This window comes from Vicia villosa, unplaced genomic scaffold (genome assembly GCF_029867415.1).
Source record: "Vicia villosa cultivar HV-30 ecotype Madison, WI unplaced genomic scaffold, Vvil1.0 ctg.000493F_1_1, whole genome shotgun sequence".
Taxonomy (NCBI): Eukaryota; Viridiplantae; Streptophyta; class Magnoliopsida; order Fabales; family Fabaceae; genus Vicia; species Vicia villosa.
Window position 1 is genome coordinate 881,589 of NW_026705238.1, and position 22,301 is coordinate 903,889.

The window sequence follows — 22,301 nt, forward strand, 5'->3', positions numbered from 1 at the left end:
TCAGTAATACTAGTTATGAAAATAACTGATTTTGAAATAATAAATTTACTTATGACAATTAATTTTAATATTGGATTAAACAAAAAGATTATTGATAGTATTTTACTAAATTAAACATTTTAAAATGCAATGGCTAGGCTAAAAAGAAACAGAACTACATCCATTTTTCCATACTCTTGAATTGAAGTGAAGTTTACTTTGACGACTAAGTTCACTTAAATCCCACAGTAAGAGACAGAAGAATACCTTGGATATGACTTCCAAATTCTTCTTTAACTAAGCATAATATTAGTTAATTAATGTCAACACAAAAGCTTAGGATTCAACAAACTATGCTACCTCAGTTTGTATGCAAATCCAAGAAATTCTCTGCTACTACTTACTTATTATCCAGATATATATAACAAGATTAATCAACTAAAATCTAATGTAATCCATCATCAACAAAATGGCACAAATTCCAATTATTACTATTGCAGCTTTTTTATGTGTTTGGATTTGGATGCAATTGCAAACCACAGATGGTGAGTACTTAATTGGAGTTGGAAGTTATGACATGACTGGTCCTGCTGCTGATGTGAACATGATGGGCTATGCCAGCATTGATCAGAACACAGCTGGTATTCATTTCAGGCTAAGAGCTAGAACTTTCATTGTGGCTGAGAGTCTTCAAGGTCCTAGGTTTGTTTTTGTTAATCTAGATGCTGGAATGGCTTCTCAGCTTCTAACTATTAAGCTTCTTGAGAAACTTAAATCAAGGTAAAGCAAATTGAGTATACAAAGTTTCTCACAAAAACATATATTCAATTTTTTGTCATGGTTGTTTTTTGAAGGTTTGGAAATTTGTATACTGAAGAAAATGTAGCAATCAGTGGGACTCATACACATGCTGGCCCTGGTGGTTATCTTCAATATGTGGTTTATTCTGTCACTTCTCTTGGTTTTGTGAAACAATCCTTTGATGCCATTGCTATTGCTGTAGAACAAAGCATTGTTCAAGCTCACAATAATCTCAAGCCCGGTTCCATTTTTATAAACACAGGTTTAAGAAGTACTGTACTTGTTTAAGAATTCACCATTTGAGCAATTCTTTCTTGCTTTCATGAGTTTGTTTGTTTATTTGTTTGTTTGTTTGTTTGTTTGTTTGTTTGTTTGTTTATATAGGAGATGTGAAGGAAGCAAGTATAAACAGGAGTCCGAGTGCGTATCTGCTAAACCCGGCGGAGGAGAGATCAAGGTATCCGTCCAATGTTGACACACAGATGACTCTTTTGAAGTTTGTGGACAGTGCAAGTGGCGAAAGTAAAGGAGCATTTAGCTGGTTTGCGACGCACGGGACCTCCATGAGCAAAAACAACAAGCTTATCAGTGGAGATAACAAGGGTGTTGCTGCTAGACTCTTTGAAGATTGGTTTACTTCTCAAAATAAATCTTTATCCCCAAATACCAATTCCACAGAACCAGGCATGATCGAAATCTAGTCAATATTTTGTTTCAACTAGTGTTATGGAGAGATTGATATAGAATTGTATATTATATCAACAGATATAGGAGAACTAGTGAAGAAAGCGCAATCGATTAAAGCTACGGGAGGAAAGGATTGCAATCAAAAAACAAGCCAAGCGTCTAAGGTGAGGAAAAATGATGGATCCTTGTTTGTTGGAGCGTTTTGCCAATCAAATGTTGGAGATGTGTCACCAAACGTATTAGGAGCATTTTGCGCCGACAGTGGAAAACCGTGTGATTTCAACCATTCTTCATGCAATGGAAATGACCTGCTTTGTGTAGGAAGGGGACCAGGGTAATGTAACGCGTCTCTCGATTCTAACCAATTAGGACGGTTATTTTTTATTGCTTGAAGAACAAGTTATATGCTTATAAGTTATAATTTGGCATGGAGCAGGTACCCAGATGAAATATTAAGTACAAAGATCATAGGAGAAAGGCAATTCAAAAGTGCCGTGGAACTATTTGGGTCTGCTTCAGAGGAACTAACGGGGAAGATCGACTATCGCCACGTCTATCTGAATTTTACAGATATTGAAGTTGAGTTGGATAGCAACAAGGTTGTTAAAACATGTCCCGCTGCCCTTGGTCCTGCTTTTGCAGCAGGCACTACAGATGGACCAGGTGTTTTTGGATTTCAACAAGGTGATACAGAAGTAAGTGTCCCTATAATCATTCTTCGTGCCACAAATTTCTCAAGGGTAACAAATTCACCAACTTCTTTTTTCATATGAACTATTACTTAACTAAGAAGCATTTGTGCAGATTAGTCCATTTTGGAAGAATGTGAGAGATTTTCTAAAAAAACCAAGTCAATATCAGGTAGATTGTCAAAACCCAAAGCCAGTTTTGTTGAGCAGCGGAGAAATGTTCGACCCTTATCCTTGGGCGGTAAGTCGACAGATAAGTAATTATAAGTTATTTCTAGAAACTAAGATATCAAAAACTTGCATAGCATTGTACTGACCAAAATAGTTTTTTCATGGATTTATATAGCCAGCAATTCTTCCAATTCAAATTCTGAGATTGGGAAAACTGATAATTCTTTCTGTACCAGGAGGTTTGTATTCTTGCCACTGTCAAACTATTTCTATATTCGAAATTGATTCAGCATGATTTTTACCATTTCAGTTTTTACAGAGTTCACAACAATGGCGGGTAGGAGGCTAAGGGAGGCGGTGAAGGAGACATTAATATCGAACAGCAATGGAGAATTCAATAATGAAACATATGTCGTTATTGCAGGATTGACAAATACTTACTCTCAATACATTGCTACTTTTGAAGAATATCATCAGCAACGGTATGAGGTAAAACCAAACAGAAGAGGATATGAAATTACTATAAAGTGTAAACCTATTGGAAATCCGTATTTTACAGAAGCAATTGGTTTTGAAGAAGATTTATCCTTTTTATTGCTAATAAGTAACATAAAATGTGCAGGCTGCGTCTACGCTGTACGGTCCTCACACATTATCAGCATACATCCAAGAATTCAACAAACTAGCACAGGCAATGGCTAAAGGAGATAAAATCAATGGAAACGGTCCTTCTCCACCAGATCTTTTATCAGTTCAAAAAAGCTTCTTACTTGGTCCCTTCGGAGACTCAACTCCAAACGGAATCAAATTCGGCGACATGAAAGAAGATATAGCCTTTCCACAAAACGGATATTTTACTAAGGGGGATAAACCAAGTGCTACATTCTGGAGCGCCAATCCAAGATACGATCTTCTAACAGAAGGCACATATGCTTCAGTGGAAAGGCTTCAAGGGGAAAGATGGATTTCTGTTCATGATGATGATGATTTAAGCTTGTTATTCAAGTGGAAAGTAGACAATAGTTCCTTTCATGGTTTAGCTACAATAGAATGGGAAATACCAAAAGATGCTATTTCTGGAGTATACAGACTAAAACACTTCGGAGCATCAAAAACCGCTATAGTTTCCCCTACTAATTACTTTACTGGTGCTTCAAGTGCATTTGCAGTGCAATAGAATAACATCTAAGTTTTATTGAATGTTCTAATAAAGTCAAAATAAAACAGAAGCGTCCAATATTTTTATTGTTGCATACAACGATTCAAGGACTAGGATACATAAGCATTTACTCATTTTTCCATCTTAATCACGCATCGAAGACATTCTCCATTTCTCAATAAATCAAAAGCTTTGTTTATGTCCTTAAACTCCACTTCATGAGTGACAAATTCATCCAACTGCAGTTCCTGTTAATAAACGACACAAAACTCAACAGGCTTGAAATGCCTCAGATGATTTGAAGTTCCCTTAGTATGTCCTTATCATTATTATTTTCACACATTTAGTACTATTATGTATCATAAGAATGCTAAAAACAGTGCCAAGAACATAAAGAGTCAAAGAGTGTGATGCTAGCATTTGTTATGAAATATATCATAGTAAATAGTACAAAGACCATAGTCCAAAAATGAATTGAAAGAAATTGCATACACTACCTTGTCCATGTATCGCTTGAGTAGAACGGAAACATGAGACTTAGGTTTGAGTCCTCCAAATAAGTTTCCCTTAAGGGTCTTCCCATCATGAAGGACCTCACTAGAACTGAGGCTCAACTTGGATCCAGGTTTATCCAATCCTAAGACAATTGTTTTTCCCCAACCCTGAAAGCATAACATTGGTTTTCAACTATTACATGCTTTTGAGAAGGTTGAGTGTCAAAAACTGAGCTTCTCAATGTAGATATAATCACACAACTACTGTCTGTCTAAATGTGAGTAGGTGACATGTACCTTTCTGCAAGAAGCATATGCCTCATGCACTAATGACGCCATACCAACACATTCAAAGCAATAATCAGCTCCCCCGTCAGTCATCTCTATGATGACCTGCTCAGCCGCCACATTCAGATTTAGTTTGGCAGGCAATTAGTGAAGTCATTGAGTTCATTAATATGCTTAATTTTTTTTGAAGTTTTTATAATCTTTAATTTCATTCTAAAAAAAAATCGTATCTATTTCCTTTGGAACACGAGAGACGAATTTAATAGTAAATAAATTAGAAACTAAAGATTGAAGCTTTCAAGAGACTAGACCTGGCTCACAGATTTGTTCGTACATTCTCCAGCATGGATAAAGTCTGTGAGCCCAAACTTTTTACCTGATTGAATAAGAACAAACACACGAAATCAGATTCGGAGTTCTTGCATAGTGATAACAATAAAGGAAATCAAAACAGAATATATATCATTGAAACTGGAACAAATGTGTGCTTCTAGTATCAGGCCCCGTTAAAAATATATATTTGATTTGATTTAATGGTTGATAATGATATGAACTTGTTATAAAAACATCGCATACCAGCTTCAAATTTTTCTAGGTTGACATCTACACCTATAATCTTAGTTGCTCCACAAAGTCTAGCTCCCTCAGCAACCTTGGAAACAAATCAACTGCGCGATGAGTATTTTGATAGACACATCTTTCTTTCTTTGAATTATTATTAATTAAAGTAATAATAATGGTCATTTTACATACCGCTAGTCCAATAGATCCCATACCAAAAATAGCTACCGTAGACCCTGGCTCCACACCTGCAGTTCTCCAAGGAGCACCTACTCCTACAAATGGAATTTCAAACAAGATTTCTAAAAATATTGAATTAGATGAATATTGTTAACTTGTAACGCAAGAAACTTTTCGTTTATTCTTGACCATAATTTAGAATGAGTATTTTTCATTTCTATTTTGTTGTTACTTGTTAGTGTTTGCTGTGCCGAGGAAATTACCTGCTCCTATACCACAACTAAGAAGGCACGCCCTTTCTGGAGGAACTTCTTTGTCAATCTTTGTTACATTGGCAATGTCAACCACAGTGTACTCGCTAAAACTTGAAACATTCATGAAATGATATATGATTTCTCCATTTGAGTCGGTGAATCTAGAAGTACCGTGTCTAAGCATCCATGGAGACACCTTGAAAGGGAAATTAGTACAGAGGTTGCTCTTGGTTGATTTGCAATCTGTACACTCTCCACAATCTGGTAGGAAAATTGGAACAACAACATCTCCTTTTGTAACTTCAGTTACATCCTTCCCTACACTTTCCACAACCCTATGTCACATAAATATTAGTTGAAATACATCAGCTCCCGTAGTCTCTACCGGTTGATTGTGTTGAAGAGATTAAATCTTCAAGTTATTTTTAATATTAATCATCAAAATGCAAGCAGATAATGGAATACATGAAGTAGGGAGAAATCAGAAACTAAGAATTGAGGATGTGATTATACACAAAACAAAACAAACCATCAAGAAAATAATGGAATACACAATAAAATAATAAAAATTGTTAAAGGGGTCTTACAAATTGTTCAATAAAGATTGATCCTATTTATAGGATGTCTTAGAGGGAGAGGGAAACGGTTAGAGACGGTTTACTGACTTGACTCAGACAGTTAGTTACACTATAATTGAGTTAGGTACAATGCTAACAGAATCAGTTAGAGAGGAGTGCTATAGTGAGTGATGGTCTAGGCATGCTCCTGTGGGATTCAGCTAACTCAGGCACCATTATCCTTTAATTCTCCCCTCAAAAGTTTAATAGAGAGTGAGGAAGCCTCGCATATAATAAGCTTGGACCTAAATTGCTCAAATTTAGAAAGATGGAGTGCCTTAGTCATGACATCCACAAACTGTTGATGTTCTGGGATGTGGACAAGTTGGAACTACTTTTGAATAATTTTATCCCTAACAAAGAAGAGATCCAATTCCATATGTTTGGTTCAAGCATGTAGGCCATGACTACGAGGAGAGGAAAACAAGAGCAACCAAAACACTTGAGAAAGTTGTAGTCAGTACTTCGAGCAATTGGTTTAGTATAAGGAACCTCGAACCTTAAGAAGCAAGTAGGTAACCTATTGATGAGGTAGAGACCGGTCAAAAAAGCACAATCCTCGAACTTCTAGTGTAAAGAGGTTTGGCCTAAGAATGTCAAACTCAACTCAACTATGTGTCTGTATTTTGTTTCCACCACACGATTTTGATGATGAGTGTGGGAATATATAAGACGGTGAGAGATACCAAATTGAACAAGAAGGTGGGTGAGAAGATGTAATTCACCACCTCAGCTGGGCTAAAAAAATTAGATTTTGAAAGGGAATTTATGCTCAACCTTAATCTTGAAATATTGAAAAATAGATCCATGTGAACTTAGTAAAAACATCTACAAAGGAGATATAGTTAGAGTGACTAGTGCTAGAAGTTAGTGGGAGAGGACTTCATGGGCCAGTGTAAATCAATTCAAGAGGATTAAAGTAAGTGTTTTTGAGGGCAATGGGTGCGGAAAATAAAGCAAATAAATTCATAAGAGCAACTGGTAAAATACAGGAAGTAGAAACTCACCCAGCTGCCTCATGCCCAAGAATTCTTGGGAAAAAGCCAGGAGGGTCCTTCATGTTAGAAAAAGCGAGATCGATATGGCAGATAGAGGAACACAGAACACGAATCCGGACCTCACGAGCCATTGGTGGTGCCACGGTGATCTCTTCAATCACCAATGGCTCACCAGGCCTTCTTACAACCGCCGCTACACAGCATTGCAGTGATCAAAACAGAAGAACTTAAAAAAGAAATGGAAGTAGAAATCAACAAATGCAGCATGAAGTAAGTATACCTTTACATCTTATAGGTTGGCCTTCTCCTTCAATTGGAGGTTTATGTTCCATGGTGAAGTGGTTTCTCTCACTGGCTCTGCACTGTGAGAGTGGTAGTTAGAGTGGTTGAAATAGGTGAAATATCTATACCGACAAACGAGAGAAACAAAAACCAACGTTTTATTTGTGTGCAATTCAGTTTTTCATTTCAAGCGGTAAATTTTAAATTTGGTCGGTACATATCTTACGTAAGTTTTTTATATCAATAAAAAATCAATTGTTGGAGCATACTTTCTTAATGAGACACACCCTTATTTTTTTCAAAATTAGTGAAAGTGTATTTTTAAACAAACTCTAACAATGATTTTGATAATTTAACAACTAAGTGATAAATCAAAAAGTGCATTTCTAGAATTGTCGAGCATAAAATTTAATAAAACATTACGTCGCATGTTTGCTTCACTATGATCATATCACCATTTTCGGCTTCAAATCCTACCAAAATCGCATTTCACACCCAATCAATTTTTCTACTTCAAAACAATATTTCTCTATATTTTTTTATTAAAAGGAGCAAAAGAAATTAGAATTTAAGGTAATGTGTATTTCCTTCTTCATTACTTCCTATAATTTAATTTGTTGTCTGAAAAAACGATTGTTGCGTTCAGATTTACATTTCCGGATTTTTGTTAACTATCATACGAAAGTGTGTTTCTGGATTAATTCAGAGTTGACATTAGTTTAGAGTTGGCTTTGGACAGTTTTTAAAAGTTGGCTTTGGTCAGTTTTTAATTATTTCTATTATGATTAAACTTAGATATGGTGCACTTGATGTTGTCCCCAGAATTTTTTTGTCTACGGATGTCAAACTGGTTGATGTCAAGATAGACGTTAGTAAAAAATTTACGAATGAACATGAGTTTGCTAATCGTGATCATATGCTCCAATGAATCCGTGCGGAGGCTGCCAAATTGGGGTTCGACGTTGAAATTGGGAGGTCAAACTTCTGGCTACTGGTCTCTCAGGTTTGGGGATGCATATGCCAAAGATCCACTACAACATAAGTATGAGCTCATTCAAGACATATGAGATTGCCCATGTGCAAAGGGAGTGGAACATGAGGCCATATGTTCCATCAAAACTAGGAGGCATGACCTGTAGCAACCATTCTTTCACTCAAGAAATACTTGAGAGACTCAGTCTCTTCACAATGAATGTATTGGCTGTTGTGACACCAAGAGCGACGAAACCGGCATAGATTATCTTGATCATGACATGTATCGAGAACAATACTCTACATTTAACTTATTTTTGAGTATGAGTCTTGCACGTTCTAACCATATTTTATATTTATGAGAGAACTTAAAATATAAGTATCAGTATTGTTGTTTTCTTCAAATGTGGATGTTGTACAAGGTGTCCTATAAAATTTAATAGGAAGGAGTCAATGAGCCTTTGATGGTAGCATTTTTCATGTCATAATCATATATTAGTTCATTTAGTGTTTTGAATGTAATGTTATTGATATTTACAATCACATGAACATATGTGGGGATGTAGCTCAGATGGTAGAGCGCTCGCTTAGCATGCGAGAGGTACGGGGATCGATACCCCGCATCTCCATTTTATGTGGTTTTTTGCATTATTTGAAGCTGAAATTTTGTTTTTTTTCTTTCTATTACTTACATCTCATTTTCTGCCCTTTTTAAGTAAAACACCAGATTGCATTAACCAATGGCAAAGTCATTACAGAAAGATTTAATAGCTTGATTTAAGACACTCTCCAAGCTTGTTCTGATGCCAAACATATTTGCTTACCCTACAAAATAATGAGCCTTAACAATGTGTGCCTACTAATGTGGATAACAAGCACATTCTCAAACAAGTGCATAATATAATCTTGAACTATTGTGGCAAGAGGAGAACTGAAATTTAAACATTTAACAACAACAAATGCATTAGATTCAATAGCTGCATCAACTATATTTTGATCTAGTTTGAGACATCTCAAAATCTAAGAGTACAAGAATAACGACTGTTGTATTCAATGCATGCAGAACACTAAATCAAAAAAACTACAAATGATAAAATTATTGAAGAATGTGGCTTGAATAAGAATAGGAAAAAGTAGCACAACAGCAACTACAAAAGATGTTATCTTCCAAGGAGTGGTGAAGTAGTCATGTATGAAGACTGCCTTATATTTATGACAAGGGTCTTCACAGAAACAATTCAATTTTCTGCATAGCGAAATATAGCCGCAGTTGATGTTTTCCTGAACAACATTAAGGAAAATATTGTAACATAAGAATGTAATAAATGAAAACGTAAATCGTTAAGATTTGGATTCTGCTCAGAATTTTTCAGCAAGTACTGTCTGTGACATGATAATGCACTCATGTTTCCATCCAAATCACACATCGAAGACACTGTCCTTTACTCAACAAATCAAAAGCTTTGTTTATGTCCTTAAACTCCACTTCATGAGTCACAAATTCATCCAACTGCAGTTCCTGCAGTTAAGAAACACACCAAAACTTAACACACAAGAAATCTCCCAAATCACTATCTTTCTTTCCTTTTTCTCTTAACTTTTTCACTTTATTATTACTTTACTATTAACTATAACATCATGAATGATACTATTTCACAGTACAGAAACATAGTCGGAAAATGAAACAAAAGAAATGGATTACCTTGTCCATGTAACGCTTCAACAGAATCGGAACATGAGATTTGGGTTTGAGTCCTCCATACAAGGATCCCATGAGGCTCTTCCCATCATGAAGAACCTCACTAGAACTGAAACTCAACCTAGCTCCTGGTTTGTCCACTCCTACAACAATTGTTTTACCCCAACCCTGAAGGAAAAAGCATCAGCTTTTTGGACTTTCAACTTAATTAGCACAAACAAAGTGGTTGACACAAGTGAGTATTACGCGTCGGTTAAATTTGAATAGGTCATGTATATTTGAGTTCAATCTCCACATGAAATAATTCTTGAAAGTGAATTATACCTTTCTGCAGGAAGCATATGCTTCATGCACCAATGATGCCATACCAACACATTCAAAGCAATAATCTGCTCCTCCGTCGGTCATCTCTAGGATAACCTGCTTAGCAACCATATTTTGATAGATTATTACTAAAGACAAGTTTCTTACGAAAATATTTACAAATTTGACGATAAGAAGGAACTTCGATACTAAGCATATAAAATAAAGTTAAGATTGTAGCTTTCAAGAGGCTAGACCTGGCTCACAGGTTTGTTCCCACTTTCTCCAGCATGGATAAAATCTGTAAGTCCAAACTTCTTTCCTGATTAAACGAAAGCAGCAAACCGTCGGATCAAACTACGAATTCTTGCATAATATCCTCAAAGTAGTACAATTCCTTTCGGTTATAACAAACAATGCGTTACCGATTTCAAATTTTTCAGGGATGACATCGACACCAATAATCCTAGTTGCTCCACAAAGTCTAGCTCCCTCTGCAACCTAAGAAATCAATCAATTGCAATGAGAATTTTAGCAACCAACAAAGATACAAACAAAGCAAAGCCTTGTTTAAGAGAATCCATACTGCTAATCCAACAGATCCCAGCCCAAAAATAGCGACTGTAGACCCTGGCTCCACACCTGCAGTTCTCCAAGCAGCACCTACCCCTACAAATGCAAAATTTAAACAACATTGAATCACAAGAATGTTGCTAACTTGTAATACAAGAAAACTATGAATTTGATTCATGACCAACTAATTTCACCCTACTTTTTGCAAAGATAAGGAGAAAAAAAAGCACCTGTTGAAACGCCGCAACTGAGAAGACATGCTCGATCAGGAGGGATTTGTGGATCAATCTTTGTTACATTGGCGATGTCAACCACAGTGTACTCGCTGAAACTTGAAACAAACATGAAATGATATATGATCTCTCCGTTTAGGTCAGTGAATCTAGTGCTTCCATGTCTTGGCATCCAAGGGGAAACCTTGAATGGGAAATTAGTACAGACGTTGCTCTTGGTTGATTTGCAATCTTTACATTCTCCACAATCTGGTAGGAAAATTGGAATAACAACATCTCCTTTTGTAACTTCAGTTACATCCTTTCCTACACTTTCCACAATCCTATGTCACATGAAAATTGGTTGAAAATGAAACATATTATTATCTTCACAAGGGTCTTCAATGTTTGAGTATTGTAGATGAACCAAAGATAAAATAAAAACACAAACCACAAACAACGAACAAAACATTTGTTTACGCAGTTTGGCCAAATGTGTCTACTTCAGATAGTCATATTCAACAATCAATGCACAATGCAACAAATCACTCAACCCACACAAAACAAGAGAAATGAAGAAACATATACTCATAGAATCTATATTACAAAACAGTGTTCAAATTGTGGATCACATCGCATAATTTCTACAACAATATCAACCCACAATTGTGTTATGTTTGTAAATTACAAGATAATCTATATAGTAATGCAGACTGCAGAAACTCACCCAGCTGCCTCATGACCTAGAATTCTTGGGAAAATGCCAGGAGATTCCTTCAAAACATGTAAAAGGGTATACTCAAATAAATAAAAATTATAAATCAACAAATAAACGTTGATATAAAAAAGTAAACCTGCATCTTCCAAAAGGTGAAATCACTGTGGCAGAGAGAAGTACATAGAATACGAATCCGAACTTCATGAGGCATTGGTGGGGCAACAATAATCTCTTCTATAACCAATGGCTCACCTGGTTTTCTTGCAACCGCAGCTACAGTTTTGCAATAAAAAATGGAACAAGCTCAAACTTCAAATGTATTAAAAAAACAAAACTGAAGAAGAAATGAAACATTGTTATCATGAAACATGAAGTGTACCTTTACATCTTATAGGCTGTCCTTCGCTTTCTTCACTTGTTTTTGCTAGTTTATGATTGTGTTTCATGGCGAACTAAAAAATTAACAGAAGTTGTTGCTTCTGACTCGCTGCACTTGAGAAACAAAGTAGCAGAAGAAAGTCACTCAGCTTATATTGTACATGCAGTTGGAGTTGGATGATATCGAAATAGTAGTTGACACGACTAGGAAACGTGGATTTCATCATCCACAATTTATCCATCTACAATTTATTGGGAAAACTTCTCTATCCATCACACTAAGTTGGATAGTGTACCTCCAACCAATCACATGATTCTATCTCATTTAACACATTTAATTATTTATTCAAATACTACAAATGTTTGTTATTTTTAAAAAAATTTACAAAAGAGGTAACCTTATCTAACTTTTTGAGTTGGGTAGATAAGAATTCACCACAATTTATATATAGGTATTTTTTGTCACGCCTAGAGTGTGTGAATATTTTTCTAACCTTTTATATCTCTTTTATATCTAATATATTTTTATGTAGAATTAATAACTAATTTTATAAGAGTTAAGATAATAATAATAATAATAATAATAATAATAATAATAATAATAATAATAATAATAATAATAATAATAATAATAATAATAATATATTTGCAAGATCAATTATTAACATACATATAATATGTACATATATTATATTATTCTTTTGTATATAATATAGATAGGTAAGTTTAGTTAGTAAGTTAGATATATATGTCCAGCTGGCATTTTGCTATTGGTTGTAACTCTCTTGTATATAAATTCTTATCTGTTGGTAAGAGTATCAATGATAACAGAATTTTCTTTCATTCTTCATCATCTCTAATGAGACTTTCTTGGATGATTTCTATTTCTGCACGTTTCTGTTATGCACTTTATGCCATAATCAACATGGTATCAGAGCAATCATAGCTCTGGTAGCCATTTCTCTGTTTCTTCGTGATTCTTTACTCTGTTTTTCTTCTTTCATTTTTTGAATCATCGTTCCTTTTTTCTTCCTTTGTTCTCCCATGGCGAACCAGAGCTACGCCGATTACACCACCAACTCTGCAAATTCGTACTATCTACATCCGAACGAGAATCCTTCTCTTGTACTCGTTACACCGCTTCTTACGGACAAGAACTACCACACCTGGGCTCGATCGATGCAGATTGCCCTAATCTCCAAGAACAAGGAGAAATTCATCGACGGAACCCTAATCAAGCCATCGGTCTCAGATCCTCTGTATGCACCATGGATTAGATGCAACACGATGGTTCTTGCGTGGATTCAACGTTCAATTTCAGAGCCTATTGCCAAATCGGTGTTGTGGATTGATAATGCTTCTGGTGTGTGGAAAAATTTGCAGATTAGGTTTTCACAAGGCGATATCTTCCGCATCTCTGACATCCAAGAAGATCTTTATAAATTCAAACAAGGTACTCTAGATGTTTTGAATTATTTTACTCAATTGAAGGTTATGTGGGATGAATTAGAGAACTATAGACCGATTCCTTCTTGTACATGTGTTATACCTTGTTCATGTGGTGTTATTGCCTCTATTAAGCTGTATAGGGAGCAAGATTATGTTATCTGTTTCTTGAAAGGTTTAACAGAGAAATTTGCACACTCTAAGTCTCAGATTATGATGATGAACCCTCTCCCTAGTATTGACAAAGCGTTTTCACTTGTCATCGAACAAGAAAGAGAGATGGATAGTTCTGCATCCAATGCTATTTCATCCAATAGTGCTACTGAGGAGGTTTCAGCATAGCAGACTCAAACACAGGAAGCTAACTATACAGCTAAATAGGGAGGTCCTAACAACTATCGTGGGAAATCTCAGGCTTCTCAAGGATCCAATGTGTAACACCCTTCTAAACCCCGCGGAAAATTTAACAAAAATCAGAGTAAAACATGAAAAAGGGTATTATAACTTCAAAATATTTAAAACATTAAGCCATGTCATGCCTTATGAGGAACTTCAAAACACATTATTCAGTAATCATGTTAACACAACGGAAAATAATTCAAAACTGAATAACATAAAACAACGGTATTCAACACCAAGAATTTACCGATTTAAAACCAACAAAACATCATTCTAGCATAAGAATTAATCCACCAGACAATACTAAAATAAACGTCCCCCAGTGTTACAAGACCAAAGCATGACCCGACACAACCGACTAAACGAAGTAACTCTACGAGTTATCCTCACCAAGCACAAGCCGCTACTCCTTAATCTGAAAAATGTCAACAGTAAGGGTGAGACATATCACAATTAAACTATATTATAAGTTCATAACGACAAAATATCATAAGCAGATTATTCACCCAATCATCACATGTATTTCAGATACACAACAGCTAATCAAACACACAACCATTCATATTAAACACATACGAATTATAACATTGGACAACTTCCATTCATGTTATAATCCTACACAACAACCTAATGCAATGCAACTAATGCATGTGGTACCAAACATGGGACAAACCCATCTCACCGATCCACCACCATAAAGATTCGGCTACTTCTCTCACTAATTCCACACAATGGGAATTAGCTACCGCTGTCCCACCACCATAAGGGATACAGCCCACAACATGATTATGAAATACATGCATCAACCATAACATGCACATCATCAACATCCACCAAAGATTCATAATCATTCATCCATAACACACAAAGAAAACTCATATCACAACCATTTGATATTCACCACAACTTAATACATTTAACACATAAATATATTATCACCACAGCAATCACATAGCCTTTATCAATTACAAATGACATATTGCATACAAGACAATCAATGTCATCCTCAACAACCACCAAAAACAACATCTACATTTGATAACTTAAGCCTCATGTATACATATAATTACCAAAAACATATGCAATTAAGAATTATCTATGCGATTCTGATATTTACGCACATCACCATAATTCAACATATTGAATTATCCCCCACTTGTACAATATGCATTTATCACATAATAATCACAACAATGCATAGAATTTATCATTCATCAATTCCATGTATCACAATTAGCACATAGTACACAACACCAATACATATTGTTCTTAAATAACATTATTTCATGACATACACATATACAATTACATGTCATTTTCACAACCACATAATAATTAAATCATCTAGTGCCAATCAAATTATTTTCATCAAAACAGCATTTCGTTAGCTTCGTAACGATTCGAACGGCACCCAAAACGGACTTACGGATCAACAGTTATGAATTTTTTAAAGTTTTGAGAAAAATGTCAACACAGCGATGTAACGGGTTACATCATTCATGTAACCGGTTACATCAGTCCCAGTAGTGAAAATACCCCATTTTTCTTCGATGTAATCGGTTACCTCAACCATGTAACCGGTTACATCACCCAAAAATTCCCAGAAAGTTGCGTTTTCATCATTTTTCACATAGGTAACCGGTTACCTCAACCATGTAACCGGTTACATCACTGAAGAAGTGTCAAAATCTGTATTTTTCTTCTGCTACGGGATTCTACCTTCAAACCCCCAAAAACCCATCTTTTACACACCAGAAAATCATTATAAGTCCTAATTCTTCAAGTTCAATACCAGCATTATATAATTACTCAAATACACACATCAATTCCATCCATTGTACATAAATCATACGTCATTCACATCATCACAAACACATCCAATTTGCCCTATAGATTCCAAAACCCCAAAATCTAACACACATTCAATTGAGATACAAAACCTACATAATCAATCCTATCATCATTAAACTGATAATATAGGCTAAAAGGATTAGTCACCCCTTACCCTAGCCAAGAACCTTGAATTCTTCTCTTCCTCCTCTTCTCCCCTTTCACGTTCCTTCTCTTTTCCTCTTTTGCTTCTCTTTTTTCCTTATTTTCACAATTTCTCTATTTTATAAAAAAATAGGATAATTAGTTAGTAAGGCCTCTCCATTGGCACCTCCCATTTTACTAACTACGTCACGGCCCAATAGCAATAATTCTCATAATTCTTCCAAAAATCCAATTTTAATTACTAAATAATCAAATAATTTCCAAATAATTAATTTAACTTAATTAAATTAATTTATGAAATTACAGGGTGTTACACAATGCACCTAGAGGAACTAACAGAGTTTGTGTTCACGTGATCTACAAGAAGAGGTATACATGACTCTTCCCCCTGGAATTTCTTCTTCTAACTCTTCTTAGGTGTGCAAACTGCAAAAATCCCTTTATGGATTGAAGCAGGCAATGGTATTCCAAACTTTCCTCATTTCTTTTGTCTTTAGGTTACTCTCAATCTCAAGCAGATCACTCATTGTATGTGAAGTCTGAAAAAGTTCACTTTACCGCCATCTTAGTTTATGTAGATGACATTGTGGTAGCTGGTACCTCTATGTTTGAAATCCACGAGGTTAAATCTCTTCTTGACAAACAATTCAGAATCAAAGACCTGGGCCAGCTCACATATTTTCTAGGCTTTGGAATAGTCAGATCCACTAAAGGCATCTTTATGAATCAAAGAAAATACACACTTGAGCTTTTAGAGGATACAAGATACCTTGCGGCAAAGCCATCAACCATTCCCTTTGATCCTAATCTTAAGCTTGCCCCTGCAGATAGTGATCAATTGGCAGACCCCCACTATGCATAGAAGATTTATTGGTAGACTGATTTTGACTAATACCAGGCCAGATATTTCTTATGCAGTCCAACATCTCAGTCAATTTGTCTCAAAGCCATGTACATCTCACTATCAAGCTGCCCTCAAAGTTGTAAGATTCCTTAAACCCCCCCTGCTGAAGGAATTCTGTTTCCAGCCTCAAGTTCCCTCAAATTATGTGCATTTGCTGATTCTGACTGGGCTAGATGTCCCACCACTAGGAAATCCATTACTGGCTCTTGTGTTCTTTTGGGATCCTCCCTTGTGTGCTGGAGGTCAAAGAAACAAAATACTCTCTCAAGGTCCTCAACTGAAGTTGAGTACAGCGCTCTAGATTCCCTTACATGTGAGCTTCAATGGCTCCAGTATTTGTTACAAGATCTTATGGTTCATATGTCTCAACCAGCCTCAGTGTATTGTGATAGCAAATCTGCTATCTACCTTGCTCACAATCCAACTTTTCATGAAAGGAGCAAGCATATAGAATTGGATTGCCATGTGGTTCGTGAGAAAATCAATTCCAAATTAATACATCTTCTCCCTGTTTTTACCAAAGACCAGTTAGTAGATGCCTTTACAAAACCTTTGCACTTTCCAGCTTTTTCTTCTATCATGTCCAAGTTGGGACTTTGCAGCCTCCATAGTCCCACTTGAGGGGGCATATTAACATACATGTGTACATATATTATATTATTCTTCTGTATATAATATAGATAAATAAGTTTAGTTAGTTAGTTAGATATATGTCCAGCTGGCACCTTGTTATTGGTTGTAACTCTCTTGTATATAAACTCTTATCTGTTGGTAAGAGTATCAATGATAACCGAATTTTCTTTCATTCTTCATCTTCTCTAATGAGACTTTCTTGGATGATTTCCATTTCTGCACCTTTTTGTTATGCACTTTATGCCATAATCAACATCAATATCAGAAGAAAAAAAAATCAAATTAGTGCAATTTAAAAAATTGAGGGGTTCAATATGGTATCAAAATAGAAAAATTAGTATAAATATTATTAACTAGGGGTTCAATTGAATCCCTTCACGCACATGCGGCTCCGCCACTGCCAATATATATAAACTGCAATGGAAATTTCATCTTAATTTCAAGTGGAGTAATAACCAATTACATGCTTCAAATCAAGGAGCACAACGAAATCAACGTCCTGAGAAGTTTTCTCATGTGTGGAGGACGCCTTCACTCAATTTATTTATTAAGATGGTTCAATTTTTTTTAAGTAATCAAAATTAATCAAGAAACTTTTAAAAAGAACAAAGAAATCTCCATTAGAAATTTTGAAACTCAAAATGGGTAACTCTCAAGACTAAAGGTTGCTAAATCGAGTGAAAGGTTTGTTGAAAACACGTAAGATAATCCTAAAAATGAAAGTTGCAATGCTATAAGTTAAAAAAGTATAGTGATATCCACACTCGTGAATATTGAGTGTCATAAGAGGAAGTCAATTGAGGAAGCTGGGAGAGAAGTAAGAGAAGGGGAAGTTGAAAATGATAGAGAAGATATAATTAAGGAAAATGAAAAATGAATGAATATATATGAATGAGAGAGAGAGAGAGAGAGGGAGTGAGAGAGAGAGAGATGTTCAACTACTTATAAATCAACATTGCTTTTGCCGAAAAATTGCAATAAATGTCTACTTTTGTAAAGTTTATGAAAGAGCTTATGACTAAGAAAATTAAACCTATGGATGATCGAGATTCCTTTTTCATATGAAGAATGTAGTGCTATAATTCAAAGGAAGCTCCCTTCCAAGTTAAAAGTTTCAGGTAGCTTTGTTATTCCATGTACTATTCGGAAGTTAAAATTGAAAGAGTTTTTTTAGTTCTAGGAGAAAATATAAATTAGATACCACTTTCCATGATGAAGAAATTTATAGGAGAGGCGAACTCATCAAAATGACTTTGACATTATCAAACAAGTCAACTACATTACCCTTATGGTGTTATGTGTTGGTGAAAGTTGGTGACTTTGTGTTTACAAATGATTTTGTTATTCTTGATTTAGAAAAAGATGTCAGTGCTTCTTTCATTCAAGGTAGACCATTCTAATTGACCGAGAGATACAATATTGACTCGGAGTTAAAATTTATAAAGGAGAAAATTATGTTTAATTTCTTTGAAGTTGCCAACGAGAAGTAACAAGAAGTAAAGAAGAATATATAGAGGGTACTTCTGCAACAATTATGGCCATGAAAATATGAATATTGGCAGGTGGCAGATCATGGTTCAAAACAACTAAGAAACAACTAATGAAGTCAAATATAGTCATGTATCTTGTATCAAACTATCATATGCAATCGTGTTAAGAAAGAATAAATCATGGTAGGATATGCCTCAAATGATTAAAGAGAAATTAATTCAAAAATCCTTTAATTCTTAAGCTAACAAGATAACTACTTTTATACATTATTAAAACTTCATGCTTGCAATAAAAAATTAAATTAAAAACATAATTATGCGTATTGAAAGCACAACCTAACAGGGGTGAATTAGGTTTGAAGTATTTTTAGATATTTTAAATATTTTTTTAGTTTCTTATAATTTTCCAGAATTATGAACATATGAATGAATAAGAAACAGAAAAGTAGAGTGCATTAAAGTAAATGAACACAAGAAACTATACTAGTTCCATTTATCAATCAAGGATACATCTAGTCTCCTCATAATCCGTGAGAGATTTTCACTATTGTTATATTTTTGTACAAACCTCACACCAAGACTTCTCCTACAATCTTTTAACAATGACAAAGAAGCACACCACTCCTTTGATTTCCTAACACCAACAACTATGATGGACTTTGAATCACCCCGATTCAAAGGACTTTTTCAACAAATAAAAAACAACATTTCTTATTTTCTTACAGATAAATAATCACCACACATTTGGTGAAAAATACAACAAATTGTATGAAATATATTATAGACAAACTTTGCAACAACTGAGTTTTTACTGCTTTTCTCATATATGAAAATTCAATCTTCTCCTTTAATGAACAAATCAAGATGATATATACATTTAAGTGATCAAATCTTTCTCTAAACTTTTTCACATTTAAATGAAAATTACGTAGGAAAAAATTTTATATTAAAATGTTACAGACACTTGAAAAATAGTAAAATGTTCATGAAAAATGTGGTTTTGAATTTGAAAAATTATTTTGTTTATAATGAATCATGCATCTCTTGATTTTCATAAATAACTGCTAGAAAATGCTTATGAACAATTGTCATGATAATGAAAAGATTTAGAGATGAAGAGGTGATGCATTGGTTCAGTAATTTTCAAAAATAACAGAGGTTAATCGATTAGCATATAAGGGGTTATCTATTAGCCATGTTTTAACCTTAAAAAAATGTGGAAAACAACTAGGTTAATGGATTAACTTAGTTCAAAATTGGAATGGTTAACTTATTTACCAAATAGGTTAATCGATTAACCTTATGAAAAATGAAATTTTCGCTACAAGTAGAGACATAGTTAATCAATTGAACAAGGGAGGTTAATCGATTAAATAGCTAAATATTTAGAAAAAAAATCTAAGTTAAAAAGACACACTCAAAGATTGAACCAACAACACTTGAGTACTTTAACACGTCCACTCAACCAATAGGGCAAATCTTCGTTTTTTTTAAAAGTGCTCATTAAACATTTTTATGAGAAAGATTAAGATTTTCATTTAATTAATATATTAAATGATTTCTAAGTTAACATGCAATTTTAAAATAATTCATGCTTGAAAGTTTATGATTAATTCTTGACCACATAAATCTTACAACAACTAAATTGCACATTGTACCTTAGTTTATGATCCAATGTCTTTGAAATCCAAAACTTATTCAAATTTGATTACTTGATTCAATCTTTTTCTTCTTTGATCTTTCTTTTAAGATAGCCTTTTATCTTCATCAAAACTAAGGTATGATTGATGAGGAACATCTTCTTCACAATCTCTCCCTTTTTGATAATGACAAAACACATTGATGGAAGTTTTTGCTTGATGCTTGGTTTGTCCCTTTATCTTGTATATCTCTCCTACCTTTCATATCTCTCTTTTATTTTTTTCATTGCAATAGAAACAAGTAGGTCTAAAAGTATGATTCCTTTTATTTACATAAAAGTTATTTCTATCATAAGGCCTTTTATGATGATTTACAACTTGTTCTTTCTTTTATTCCTCATTGTTGAATTTGTTAGTAGCCTTTACAAAGATAGTTTGACTTGTACTACCTTTATCAAAATTAGAAAAACTAAGTCCACATTTATTATTTGAATATCATTGCCTACATAACACATTATCTAAGTCAATTTGCCATTTTTCATATTTGGCAATGACTTGGTTTAATTCCACAATTTTTGACTCAAAAGAATAACAATTATTGCATGTTGAATTTTTTATTAAGTTTAACTTCAGTTTTGTGAAATTAGCCTCACTTTCTAGATTTAAAATACTTTTCTTTTGTTTTGAAAATTTTCTAGAAAGTTTCAAAAATTCGTCATGTAATTCATTAAAGAACTTTGCAATTCATCATATGAAGGTTTATCATCAAATTCAGAATCACTAACATCGTGTTCTTCATCACTTGAATGATGTGATGTCATCAATGTCTTGTTTGCATGATCTTCATCTAAAGATGAACTTATTTCATTGTCATCTCATGCTACATATACTTTCTTTGGTCTTTTGTCCTTCTTGATTTTAAATTTGTTCTTCTTTTCAAGTGTTAGACATTCACTCTTGACATGTCCTATTTTTCCACGTTCAAAACATGTAACCTTCCTTATTGGTGCTTCTTTCTGAATGATCTCCTTTTTCCTTTCTTTTCTTAAGAACTTTTCAAACCTTTTGGTAAGATCACCATCTTCATCATTAGTTGACTCATCATCTTAATTGTTATCATGATTTAGTCTTTAATACAAGACTTTTTGAATTATTTTGTTTCATCTCCATGCCTTTCTAGTTTTTCAAGTTATATCTCGTGTTCTTGAAGTTTACCAAAAAATGTCGTAGAAGATTGTTTTGAAAGTTTTTCTTTTTCGAAATAGTCGTTATCTTTGGTTGCTAAGCTGATGTCAAAGATCTAAGCACTATTAAATTTAATTCATCATTTGTAAAAGTTTTACCAAGAGCCATCAAATGATTTGTTAAATGACTAAATCTCTTTTGCAAATCAAAAATAGATTCATGAGGCTGCATTCTAAACATTTCATATACATGTGTAAAGTGTTTAGTTTAGATCTTTTACCTCTATCGTGCCTTCATGTGTGACTTCTAAAGTGTCTCATATTTCCTTCATTGTTTTGTATTGAGAGACACAGAAAAATTTATCCATGCTTAGGGTCGTTTGAAGTAGATTCTTTGCTTTGTTTTCATAGAGAACTTTTTTCTTATCATCTTGAGTCCACAAAATTTTGATATTTGTTGTACCAACACCATTGACAACACTTTTCAGAACGAACAATTCGTTTTCTAAAACATCCCAAACTTCTTCTCCTTGTCTATCGAGATGTGCTTGCATGCAGATCTTTCAAAAAATCATAATATTCACCACATAACAAA

General features: G+C 34.3%; 2 protein-coding genes, 1 non-coding gene and 1 pseudogene across 4 annotated transcripts; 2 read left to right on the forward strand and 2 right to left on the reverse strand.

Moving 5' to 3' along the window:
* The first annotated feature begins 26 nt into the window (after positions 1-26).
* LOC131628941 (neutral ceramidase 2-like) lies at positions 27-3,743 on the forward strand (annotated as a pseudogene).
* On the reverse strand, positions 3,490-7,276 carry LOC131628940 (alcohol dehydrogenase-like 7). 2 transcript variants are annotated; one of them, XM_058899753.1, is made up of 9 exons: positions 7,159-7,276; positions 6,888-7,071; positions 5,273-5,598; positions 5,022-5,104; positions 4,845-4,920; positions 4,580-4,644; positions 4,278-4,373; positions 3,984-4,148; positions 3,490-3,734 (listed from the first exon to the last, which is right to left on the reverse strand). In XM_058899753.1, the coding sequence occupies exons 1-9, from the start codon at positions 7,208-7,210 to the stop codon at positions 3,618-3,620; spliced, it is 1,164 nt and encodes a 387-aa protein (XP_058755736.1). In that variant the 5' UTR covers positions 7,211-7,276; the 3' UTR covers positions 3,490-3,617. The 2 variants fall into 2 exon arrangements, with proteins under 2 accessions (XP_058755736.1, XP_058755737.1); XM_058899754.1 differs by lacking the exon at positions 6,888-7,071 and having other exon boundaries at positions 5,273-5,581; positions 7,159-7,234.
* A 1,412-nt stretch (positions 7,277-8,688) lies between these two features.
* On the forward strand, positions 8,689-8,761 carry TRNAA-AGC (transfer RNA alanine (anticodon AGC)). Its single transcript has one exon. It is a non-coding gene; the product is annotated as a tRNA-Ala (tRNA).
* A 115-nt stretch (positions 8,762-8,876) lies between these two features.
* On the reverse strand, positions 8,877-12,218 carry LOC131628939 (alcohol dehydrogenase-like 7). The gene is made up of 10 exons (XM_058899752.1): positions 12,017-12,218; positions 11,774-11,910; positions 11,647-11,693; positions 10,938-11,263; positions 10,721-10,803; positions 10,560-10,635; positions 10,392-10,456; positions 10,156-10,251; positions 9,835-9,999; positions 8,877-9,651 (listed from the first exon to the last, which is right to left on the reverse strand). Exons 1-10 carry the CDS (start codon positions 12,081-12,083, stop codon positions 9,535-9,537), a joined length of 1,179 nt encoding a protein of 392 aa, XP_058755735.1. The 5' UTR covers positions 12,084-12,218; the 3' UTR covers positions 8,877-9,534.
* Between the last annotated feature and the right edge of the window lie 10,083 nt (positions 12,219-22,301).

Excerpts from the sequence above, each read along its gene's own strand:
- LOC131628939 (XM_058899752.1), bottom strand. The coding sequence starts at position 12,083 with ATGAAACACAATCATAAACTAGCAAAAACAAGTGAAGAAAGCGAAGGA. Across the intron at positions 11,264-11,646 it reads CTAGGTCATGAGGCAGCTGG|GATTGTGGAAAGTGTAGGAA; the intron begins GTGAGTTTCTGC and ends CATGTGACATAG. Across the intron at positions 10,252-10,391 it reads GGAACAAACCTGTGAGCCAG|GTTATCCTAGAGATGACCGA; the intron begins GTCTAGCCTCTT and ends GTTGCTAAGCAG.
- LOC131628940 (XM_058899753.1), bottom strand. The coding sequence starts at position 7,210 with ATGGAACATAAACCTCCAATTGAAGGAGAAGGCCAACCTATAAGATGT. Across the intron at positions 5,105-5,272 it reads TAGTTGTGGTATAGGAGCAG|GAGTAGGTGCTCCTTGGAGA; the intron begins GTAATTTCCTCG and ends TTCCATTTGTAG. Across the intron at positions 4,645-4,844 it reads CCTAGAAAAATTTGAAGCTG|GTAAAAAGTTTGGGCTCACA; the intron begins GTATGCGATGTT and ends TTATTCAATCAG.